Source organism: Bubalus kerabau, chromosome 1 (assembly GCF_029407905.1).
Source record: "Bubalus kerabau isolate K-KA32 ecotype Philippines breed swamp buffalo chromosome 1, PCC_UOA_SB_1v2, whole genome shotgun sequence".
NCBI classification, from domain to species: domain Eukaryota; kingdom Metazoa; phylum Chordata; class Mammalia; order Artiodactyla; family Bovidae; genus Bubalus; species Bubalus kerabau.
The window spans coordinates 264,745,365-264,757,295 of NC_073624.1; the positions used below are offsets into that span (position 1 = coordinate 264,745,365).

Below are 11,931 nucleotides of genomic sequence, written 5' to 3' on the forward strand. Positions count from 1 at the left end.
AAAAAAAACCCATAAGAGAACAACCAAACAACTAAATAAATAAACGAGTAGAAAGGTCAAGGTAAGGAAATCTCCTAGAAAGTAGGACAAAAAGAGACAGGAGAAAAAGGGGTTTAAAAAAAAAAAAGTCAGAGGCTCAATGCGGGAGTGAAGTATCTGGGTGATAGAAGTTAATACAGGAAGAAAGAAAAAAACACTGAGGAGGAAATTATCAAAGACATAATAGACTAAGATACCCCAGTACTGAAGAAACTGAGTCAGCATATTAAAAGGCTCCGCTAAGTGCTCAGCTTAATAAATGAACAAGGTCCATCATTGGGCTGTGCAGGAACACCGACTTATAAATAGGAAAATCTAAATGTTCATAGAATAAAAAAACCCACAGATGACTTATCAATGACTGTGAATCTGCATGGTAGTAGAGTTCTTAACAACCCTGAAAACTAGGAAGCAATGGAGTACTGTCTTCAACTTACTGAGGGAAGATTCCATACCAGACCAGATGATCTGTTGAGTGTAAGATGCTTCATCACAAACAAGGTCTCAAAAATACTTTTTATGCTTGCCCCCCTTTCAGGAAGCTAATAAAAGTTGTGCTTCACCAAAACTAGAGAAAGCAGAGTGAAAGACTTGAAGTCTAGGAGCAGAGGGGAAAAGAATTGAGAGGACTTTAGAGTTTGGAAGGTTGAGTTAGTGACAAAGAAAACAAAATGAAAAACACAAAGTCTTTATCTCCGGGAAAAAGAAGTCTTACTTGAGGGAAAGAAAAAAAAAGGACATAATCAAATACTACTTGATGAATCAATGACATGATGTATATAATTGTAAATCACAGAGTAGCGTGAATCCTGATGACTGAGAGGAGGGGAGGAAGTGTACAGCAGAGCGTGGATCTCATCTGTTGCACAGGAAACCAGTACTTAATATTGAAAGTTGATCCCAAATAAAATATATTCAATTAATACTGTCTTTCTAAAACTTTTAGTGGAAGAACGCAGTTTTGTTGAAAAGCACAGATGGCCATCGACTATGTACTTGAAGCAGCTTGCGGAATACAGGAAGTATATTCACTCCCGGAAGTGTCGTTGCTTAGTAATGTGACCTGGAGTTTTTATATACATGCATTTTTTTTTCTTGTTATTATGAAGAATGGGGTACTTTTGGATTCCAGGAGAATTCTTGCGACCGAAACCAATATGGGAGTTTAAAAACATCACCATTCAGCTTACTGTGCTTATTAGATCTTGTTGAAAAAAACTACTATTGTGATCTTAAAAGGGAACAAAGTATACTGTAGGTTAAAATGAAGACTTCACCCTAGCATATAAAGCTGTGTACAGCTACTTTTCCCTTCAAGATTCCTTACTGGTTTAGTGATATGAATACCCCTTCCATTTAAGAAATGTTCAAATTTTTTAAAAATCATGTAGTATTAATGCAGAAATTTCATCATCTGATTAATTGCTCTATTAAAATAAGGGCCATTTAAAGACCCAGTATGACTGTTTCTTATAATGAGAAATCTAGAAGACTGATCAGACTGAGATTTTAGAAATTTTCCTGGGATTTTAAATGTGAAATGCCACCTCATTCCAAATCAAGTGACAATGTTCAAACCATAATGAAAAAAAAAAAATCTGTTTTTTATCTGAACAACCCACCTGATCCACCTTGCTTCTCTTCCATGATTCTTATTAGCCAGGAAGTCTGTATAGGGCTGGCTTTGTGGCCGTGTAGCCTGTATGCTCACACAGGGCCCCCTGCTTAGAAGGGCACCATGCTTGGTCCACTACCCTGTGATCGCCGTCTTAAAATTCATGTGTTTGAAGGAGGGCCCTGCATTATCACTGTGTACTGGCAGATTATGCATATCTCCTTGCAGGGTATGTTGTCTTGCTCAGAACATTGTCTTCTCTGAAAGCAGAAAAGAGGCACTGACATCAAGCAAAGAGAAGGAAGCTTGTTGAAGAAAGAGATCACATGGGGTTTCCCCCACCGGGAAGTCTGTGCCACCCAGGGCCTCTCTCCTCTGCCACCTCAACTGGCAAGTGAGAAATGCGTCACGTTGGCTTCACTTTGAGACATTCAGAGTCCTGGCTCCACACAGATAAATACTTTCCTGATCATTCCCTAAGACCAGGATGTTGGTAAAAGTGACTGGCTGGTGTGACTTTAATATGCATTTATGAAAATGCCCGTAGAAAAAGATGCTTTCTAGAGAATTTGCAATCAAAGGCCCAAGAGTTTTCTTTCTTTTAGTGTATTTACTTACATTAAGACGTCACTGGCTTGAACTGTGTGAATTCTCTCTGTGGACCGAAAGGGTATTTAATGAAGAATAACATGAATCTTGTCCTTCAGGATTTTATCTTGTAAGTTCAAAGAAAGGATTATAAATCAAGACTTGTTGCATGGAAAGAAAAAGGTACTAAGATAGAGGACAGAATTATGGTTTCTTTTAAATCACATGTCAGCAGAAACAATTACATCAGAAGCTTGCAAGCTGAGAGATGGAAAACCAGATTACTATTTATTGTTAGCATCCTTTTCATCTGTAATAAAGTATTGGAATATATTTTTATTTTAATTTCCAGTGACTTTAGAATACACATACTTTTTGCCCACCTATTCTAAGGTTTGTTTAAACAGTTTTATGCCATAGATTAGACACAATACTATATAGTTAGTTCTTGAATGTTTGCCAACACCGTCAGAATAAAACAGTAAAAAAATCCCCTACAAATATCTTACAAGAAACCTGTTTTTAATTGGATTGTGTTGATAAAGATTACTGGAATGCATTTTTAGTTTTTGTATTTAATTCATTTGAATTAGTCAACTCCCGTACTTGACAAGGATTAGCATTGTAAAGAATAAATACAGAAGTAGATTTTTAGTAATTCATTCACATTTAAGGCCTTTTAAAATGTAATGATAGCCTTTTGCTTTTCATAAGCATATCTTTACCCCTACATTAATTACAGCATTATGTCTAAGTAACTTTTAATCTAGGAAACTGAAAAATAGAAGTGCTAAAGTGAAATATTTCCTTGAAAATACTCTTTAACACGTCAGTAGACTATAGATAGTTTCTAGGTTGTTGGACCTGCGTGGAAGCTGGGTTTGGGAGCTGCTGCTCTGGTGGTTGAGCACGGAGTTCTGATGTGAAAGTTCTTTGCCACCTGCGAGTGACTCAAACACACACGTGTCATAGCTCCTCTGCGCTAGTCAGAGCAGCAATCAAGTCAGTCTTTAAACCTAGACTCTTCAATACCTTTAGATTAACTCGATTTAAAATAACAAGAGGTTTTTTTTTAAAAAAAAAAAACAAAACACTTACAAACTATCTTGGAAAATGAGTTCTCTTTTAGAGTTTTTCTAATTGAAAGATTATTTCTAGATGAATGTATGCTTTGTGCTGATCTCTGCTTCAATATATTTATCAGTCATTTTATTTAGAGAAGATACTGTATAGTATCAATATAACTAAGGCCTTTTCTTTCTGGGCCAGATTTTCACCTTATATAACCCTTTATATACTTCTGACTACTCTGTGTTCATTATTGTAGCAGAGTAGGCGTATAATGTCGAAGGTTTTGGAAACCTAACAGAAATTCACCCTGTCTAATCCAGCATGGTGGTTTCCTGTTGGGTCAAAGCAGAAAACTGAAGAATTAGGTAAATTTGACTTTCTGGACAGCTGAACTTCTCAACTATAATTTTAAAAAGTACACTACACTGATACAGCTAATCAGACAAAACGTCCTCGCGTATTTTATTTAATTTAAATCATGTTTAATTCTGTCTTTAAAAATTTTGCAAAGAAGGGTATGTGTGTATTTTAATATAGCCTGACCTGAATTTATATGTTTTTAGTTTTAGTATTTAACACTTTTGTAACAAATAAACCTTTTTTTAAAACAAGCTTCACACAGTGTCATGTAGTTATTTTCACTTTGGATGTGAATTGCTGAAGTAAACTTGGGAATCCTGCCTTGTATTTCTCAAGCATAATTGTGAAAACCATTATGTGCAAAATATTTAGAACGTTGATATGTTAGCTGTGATGAGATACAGAAATTTATATTATCTTTAACAACTGGTAGAATTTCTAACAAAAATATCTCTTTTCTTTGGAAAAAAAATGCTTTGATAATTATGTAGCATAGAAACAAGCACTTATGTGTTATTTTGGGGGCAAGATTTTTGAGAAACAGAGGCAACTCTACACAATAGTGGGTTAAGAATTTGGGTCTTTCCAGCAAAATGAAAAGGCACCCTACTGACTGGGAGAAAATATTTGCAAGTTCTATATCTGATAAAGGGTTAGTGTCCAAAATATGTGAAGAACTCATATAACTCAATAGCCAAAAAAAAAAAAAAAAAAAAAACAAACGAAACCAGATAAGCCAATTAAAAACTGTTCAGAGGATCTGAATAGACCTTTTTTCAAAGAACACATGCAGAAAGCAAGCAGGCACATGAAGAGACGCTCAGGATCATTAATTTTCAAAGAAATGCCAATCAGCATCACAATGAGGTATCACCTCACGCCTGTCAGAATGGCTATCATCAAAAAGACAGGAAGTAAGTGTTGGAGAGGATGTGGAGAAACACTGTGCCGGGTCGGGAGAGATGTAACTGGTACAGCCACCACGGAAGCAGTATGGAGGTTTCACAAAAACCAGAAATGAACTACCGTATGATCCAGCATTTCCACTTCTGGGTGTTTATCTGAAGAAAATGAAAATACTAACACAAAAAGATATCCACACTCCCGTGTTCATTGCAGCATTGCAATATTCAGGATTTGGGAATAACCTCAGTGTCCATCCATGGATGAATGGATAAAGAAAACATGCCATATATATGTATATACACATACAATGGAATATGATTTGGCCATAAAATATAAAATCTTACTATTTGTGACAACATGAATGGACCTTGAGGACATTGTGCTGAGTGAAATAAATCAGAGAAAGACAAATACCATATGATCTCACATATGTATTGCTGTTGTTCAGTCGCTAAGTCGTGTCCTACTCTTTGTGACCCATGAACTACAGCACACCAGGCTTCCCTGTCCTTCACTATCCCCTAGAGTTTGCTTAAACTCATGCCCATTGAGTCCGTGATGCCATCCAACCATCTCATCCTCTGTCGTCCCCTTCTCCCCCTACCTTCGATCTTTCCCAGCATCAGGGTCTTTCCAGTGAGTCAGCTCTTCGCATCAGGTGGACAAAGTATTGGAGTTTCAGCTTCAACATCAGTCCTTCCAATGAATAGTCATGGTTGATTTCCTTTAGAATTGACTGGTTTGACCTCCTTGCTGTCCAAGGGACTCTCGGGAGCCTTCTCCAGCACCACCGTTTGAAAGCATCAGTTCTTCAGTGCTCAGCCTTTTCTGTTGTCCAGCTCTCACATCCATACATGGCCACTGGAAAAACCATAGCTTTGACTGTCCTGACCTTTGTTGGCAAAGTGATGTCTGTGCTTTTGAATATAATAAGTTTGTCATAGCTTTTCTTCCAAGAAGCAAGTGTTTTAATGGCTGTAGTCACTATCTGCAGGGATTTTAGAGCCCAAGAAAAGAAAATCTGTCAGAGTTTCCACTTTTTCTCCATTTGCCATGAAGTGATGGGACCAGATGCCATGATCTTAGTTTTTTGAATATTGAGTTTTAAGCCAGGCTTTTCACTCTCCTCTTTCACTTTCAGCAAGAAGCTCTTTAGTTCCTCTTCACTTTCTGCCATAAGGGTGGTGTCATCTGCATATCTGAGGTTATTGATATTTGTCTTTTCAGTCTCGATTCCAGCTTGTGATTCATCCAGCCTGGCATTTCACATGATGTACTCTGTATAAAATTTAACTAAGCAGGGTGACCATATGTAGCCTTGATGTACTCCTTCCCCAATTTTGAACCAGTCCATTGTTCCATGTCTAGTTCTAACTGTTGCTTCTTGTCCTACACACAGGTTTCTCAGAAGACAGGTAAGGTAGTCTGGTATTCCTATCTCTTTAAGAATTTTCCATAATTTGTTGTGATCCACACAGTCAAAGGCTTTGGTGTAGTCAGTGAAGCAGAAGTAGATGTTTTTTTGAATTCTCTAGCTTTTTCTATGATCCATCATATGTTGGCAATTTGATCTCTCATTTTTTCTGCTTTTTCTAAATCCAGCTTGTACATCTGGCAGTTCTGAGTTCACATGCTGGTGAAGTCTAGCTTGAAGGATTTTGAGGATTACCTTGCTTGCATGGGCAATGAGCACAATTGTATATGTATATGAAATATTAAACTAAAAAGCCCTCAAAAACTGAGCTTACAGATCTAGAGAACATATTGGTGGTTGCCAGAGGCAGGGGGTAAGGGGAGTGTGAAATGGGTGAGGGAAATCCAGAGTTATAAACTTCCAGTTACAAAATAGGTCATGAGACTATAATGCAGTGCATGGCGTCTATAGGTAATAGTACTATATTGTGTGTTTGAAAGTTGCTAAGAGAATAGATACTAAAAGTTTTCATCACAGGGAAGAAAATTTGTAACTAAGTGGTGATGGATGTTAATTACTCACTGTGGTGATCAGTTTACAATATATGCAAATATCAAATCATGATGTTGTATACCTAAAATGAATATAATGTTGTATGTCAATTATATTTCAGCTTTTAAAAACTGGGAATTTCCAGGGTTGAGGAGCACAGGTAGAAGGCGAGAAACCAGGCTGCCATAACATGAGATGGAACGTGCACTGTATGTTACAGCCCCTCCCTAGAAGGTTCCCAGATTGCCAGTTAAGACTCCTGAACCCATAAAGACCTCCTCAGTTCCATTAGAATTATATTCCTAACTCAAATCTGACCTGGGAACAAAGCCTTCAAGAAGACTCCCAGTGCCTATTGAAGAACCTCCACAGTCCTCTGCCAGCAAGATCCTTCATAACCTAGCCTCAATTTTTCTGCCTTGACAAGTAGAACTACCATCCACACTGTGTTCTTGCTCATACTCCCTAATGGCTTGGATTGGCTTACCATTTCCTATCTACTTTGCAAGCTCCAGCATATCCTGTAGTGGAGGTCGTCATGCTTAGTCATGTCTGACTCTGCGACCCCATGGACTGTAGCCCACCAGGCTCCTATGTCCATGGAACTTTCCAGCAAGAATACTGCAGTGGGTTGCCTTTTCTTACACCAGGGGATCTTCCTGACCCAGGGATTGAACCCGGATCTCTTGCATCTCCTGATTCAGAAGCCCCCATATCCTGTAGAGTCCCAAGTAAATAATGTATCTCTTTTCTTTTCCATGCCTCTTCCAGGAAGAAGTAATTCCATCTGCATGTATCTTTTCTTAGTTATTTATTTATGCCTTTCTTATGACAGTTGAGCTTCCCTGATAGCTCAGTTGGTAAAGAATTCACCTGCAATGCAGGAGACCCCAGTTTGATTCCTGGGTCAAGAAGATCTGCTAGAGAAGGGATAGGCTACCCACTCCAGTATTCTTGGGCTTCCCGTGTGGCTCAACTGGTAAAGAATCCACTTGCAATGCAGGAGACCTGGGTTCTGCCGGGGTCCAGCCCCAGCTGATCCAGGGTATTCGAAGGAGAGACGGCATAGGCGAGGGTCAGGAAACAACTGCTTAATTACACTTTAATTAAGGATACAAAGAGTAATAGAATAAGGATAGCTCAGTGAGGAAATTCAGTGGAGAAAAGAGGCTGAGTAGCTTGGTTTACGCAGGAGACCAATAAAACTTCAAGACAAGAAGTTTGCACCACTTACGTAGGCCGCAGGCGTCCTTCCGTTCTCCCGAAGGAGAGGAGACACTGAGGCCTCCCCGGTCGGATCTTAGAAGCCCAGGCATAATTAGTAAGCATGGTGGGTTCTGCGCTCCAGATGGAGACTCAACCAGAGTGAGAGAGAGAGAGACATGGGGAGACCAGTCTTTCGAGGAACTGATCCCAATTCTTTATTTTCCATGGTCTACTTTTATACACTGAGATGTTATGCAAAAGTCACGCGGGGTCAGCAGTCCTGACTTTTATCAAAGTCAGGTGCTTCATACAAATGTATACAGAGGTCTTAGGGGTGTTACATCATCTTCTGGCCAGGGGGCCTGCTGACAATTTACGACCCTCTCCTTGTGACAGCGGTCAGTCAACCAGGACACTTATTTCTCCAGGGGTGATTATTCTTAAAACAGACGCCACCCAAATAAAGTTACATTCCTATAGGGTGAGGGTGTAGTGGGTTTTAGTTAAGGAAAGAATTTACTTAGCCTAAGGTCTAACGTGATTTATATCAAACGTTAATACTTATTTCCTCTATATATTCATTAATATGTGTAAGGGCAGGGGATATGGAGACTTAGCAACAAACATTGGCTCAACAAATGAAAAACCCTTCACCAATACGATTTCTAATCAGCCCATTACACTTATACTAATAATTTTCTAACTTTTCTAAAGAACCTGTTTTTAGAAGGTTTAAAGCATCTCGTGCCTCTCACAGTTGGGAGGCTGTGAGCAATCACATGTGGCCGGACAAGCCTGTCAGGCAGGCTAGAGAACCTTCAGAGGAGTTTGTAGGTTAAAACACTCCTATCACGCCCAGGAATTATTATTAACTGGAGCTCTAAGTTAACTCCTTCTCCGAAAGAGGTGGTGGGGGACAGCCCCCCGTAAAGCCAGAGGTGTAGGTGAGAGCACAAAGTAGTAAAGTAGGCAGGCTCTGGTTATGGGGGTAGATGCTTGAGGATTTCCAGGGGGACTCCTGAGGCTCGATCCCGCCTTTGCGTATGTCGAGCCTCCTTCCTCATGACCTTTGCCATGGGCGGAGTGCCTCACGCCAGCCCCCAACAGGGTTCGATCCCTGGGTCGGGAAGATCCCCTGGAGAAGAGAAAGGCTACCCACTCCAGTATTCTGGCCTGGAGAATTCCACAGACTGTACAGTCCATGGGGCCGCAAAGAGTCAGACACAACTGAGCAATTTTCACTTCACTTCACTTCACTGAGGCAGTTACTGCATTTTAGGTATTAACGTGTTAGTGGTCTGCATTTGGCTACAACTTGAAAGCTGGGACCATGTCTTGGTTTATGGGGAGGCGATGAACAGATAAAATGGAAGAGTGGTATATGATAGATCATTGAGGGGATACAGAACATGTGCAAAGTGATCCTTGGGAACATCTCTGCCTGGGAGTCCCCACTGGAGGTTAGCAGTGAGTTGGGCTGTGGGGGCAGAAAGGTTCCTCTTGTGCATACTGAAGGAGAAACAGCTCCAATGTTACACATAATGTTTGTCTGCAAATGCTCCTTTAACTGCATGCAAATAATTTCCTGGCACATCCTGACCATGTTCTAAAAGTCTTTGTTGTCCTGCTCTTCTGTCGCAGCTTAATGATGAGTTATATCACATTAGTATGAGAGTGTTCATACTCTTACACGTTCTTACACGTTCAGAGCAAGGAGCTCTCTTGTTGACTCCTTTTTAAAAAAATAGCATGCAATTTAGTGGACACGATATATTCTCTACTTTATTTTTTTTAATTTTTTTAAATTTATTTATTTTAATTAGAGGCTGATTACTTTACAATATTGTATTGGTTTTGCCATACATCAACATGAATCCGCCCTACTTTAAAAGATTAAGTAAAAAGGAGATGGGAACTCAGCCCTTCTTCCTATGTTGGAAATTTGGACTGAAAGATCAGCAGGAGAACTCTTTTTTTTTTTTCTTTTTTTAAAGAACAAAATTAATATGTCTTTCAGTATAGGAGGCTAGAAATCCAAAATTAAGGTGTCCACAAGGCCGTGTTCTCTCTGAAGACTCTAGGGAGGCTCTTCCCTGCTTCTTCCTAATTTCGGGCAGCTGCTGTTAGTCGCAGGTGTTCCTTGGCTCATTGGCGGAATAGCATCAGACTGTTCCTCCAGCTTCACACGTCTGTCTCCCACCGTGTGTGTCTTTTGTCCAAGTATCTCTCATAGAAGAACACCACAGTCCCTGGGTCAGAGCCCAGCCTAACAGGAGGACCTCATCTTAACTTGATTACATCCGCAAGACCCTATTTCCAAGTAAGATCACATTCTCAGGGAGAGGATTAAGACTTGCATATAGCTTCTTGGTGGGCACAACTCAACTTCAACAACTCTAGCACAGTCAATGCTTTTTGCCCTGATTTATCCTCATCTGTATTGAGGGTATAAACTTTTGCATATATGTAAGCCAAGTATGGTGTTACAATCATTTTACTTTTAATCTGATTTAGATTTATCATGTATATTCAGCCCTGCTTGGCTTTTGCTTTGTAATAGAAACTGAGATTCTTCTCTTTCAATAAGTGTATGCCATTTATATTAAAAATATGTGATTCTAGGATCACATTATGCTTTCTCTTACTGCTTTATTTTTTCTCTAAAGTTTTGTATACATTTTTGTTTTATGTGGGTTGGGTAGCTGACTATGCCTTGGAAGCTTTCTATCCTGTTTTGGGACATATTAGTGTTGTATTTTACACATATAATATTTTTAATGCTTAATATTTTATTTTGGAAACACTAGGGACAATGATGATTTAATAGCTCCAATTCTTCCTCTCCAACACCAGCTTAGTAGGTACTGGTGTAAGTATTATTTCTTCTAATGCTTACTTTACACCTTAAACTATACTCAGTCCCAACTGTTTGAATTATCAGAATATAAACAAGACTTTTAGAGTTCTGATCATAAAAGATGAAATAACCAATATTCTTACACAACCATCTAGTTCTCCCAACTTTGATTAGTTTTATTGTTTCTTTCTTGTCATTGATTCATATTATAGACCAGAAATGTGATTCCAAGAGTTGTTTCTTCCTTAGTTTTCAAGTTAAACCAATTTTAGGCTCACTTCTCTCCTGTTACAGTGTCTCTGTTCAACTTGTGTGCAACTGAGGTTTATCTTTTAACAGTTTCTTCAAGGTGCATATATAGGAAATACATTTTTGTAATTCTTTTATGGTCAAAAGTACCCACTATTGCCTTTCTGGGCTTCCCTGGTAGCTCAGCCGGTAAAGAATCCACCTGAAATGCGGGAGACCTGGGTTCGATGCCTGGGTTGGGAAGATCCCCTGGAGAAGGGAAAGGCTACCCACTCCAGTATTCAGGCCTGGAGAATTCCATGGACTGTATAGTCCATGGGGTCACAAAGAGTCAGACACTAATGAGCGACTTTCACTTCATTGCCTTTCTAGTTCAACAGTCTGTCTGGGTATAACGTTTTGCTCACACTTCTGTTTCCTGGAGGGTTGTGAATTTATCCCTCCACTGCTTTCTAATGATACATATATATTGTTGTGAACTTTAAAGCCAGCCTGATATTTCTCCCTTATAAGTTACTTGACCTTTTTGATGATATTCCCAAAGAATTTTATTCTGTTTTTTTTAAGGTCCATGCTGTTCTTACTTTGCATGATATAAGCAGATAACTTTTCTGCATATTTTCTGGCACGAATAGTATGGAAGGTAAATAGGAAACTTCAGCTGTAGCTCAGCTCCGTTCCTTAAGCTAAAATGACCTCTTTGATTTGAAAAGTTCCTTAATGATTTTTAGATCTGGAATCTTCTTTTAAAATTCTTTTTTGAATTTATTTTTAATTGGAGGATAATTGCTTTACAATGTTGTGTTGGTTTCTGCCATGCATGCGTGCTAAGTCACTTCCGTCATGTCCGACTCTGCACCTCTACGGACTATGGGCCACTAGGCTCCTCTGTCCACGTCTCCTGCTTTGCAGGCAGATTCTTTACCGCTGAGCCACCAGGGAAGCCATAAGTTTCTGCCATACAACAGTGCGAGTCAGCCGTGAGTGTACATATGTCCTCTCCCTCCTGAAGCTTCCTCCCACCCCTGTAGGTTGTCACAGAGCACTGTGTTGAGCTTCCTGTGTTACACAGCA

The 11,931-nt window shown here is 39.4% G+C and overlaps 1 protein-coding gene across 1 annotated transcript in view; it reads left to right on the forward strand.

Annotated features, from left to right (window-relative positions):
* The window catches only part of RHOBTB3 (Rho related BTB domain containing 3), a 57,859-nt gene extending 53,935 nt beyond the window's left edge, over positions 1-3,924 (forward strand). The window contains exon 12 of the mRNA XM_055565134.1: positions 986-3,924. Within this exon, the coding sequence (XP_055421109.1) occupies positions 986-1,101 (116 nt within the window). The 3' untranslated portion in view covers positions 1,102-3,924. The remainder of the gene's footprint in view (positions 1-985) is intronic.
* Positions 3,925-11,931: the final 8,007 nt, after the last annotated feature.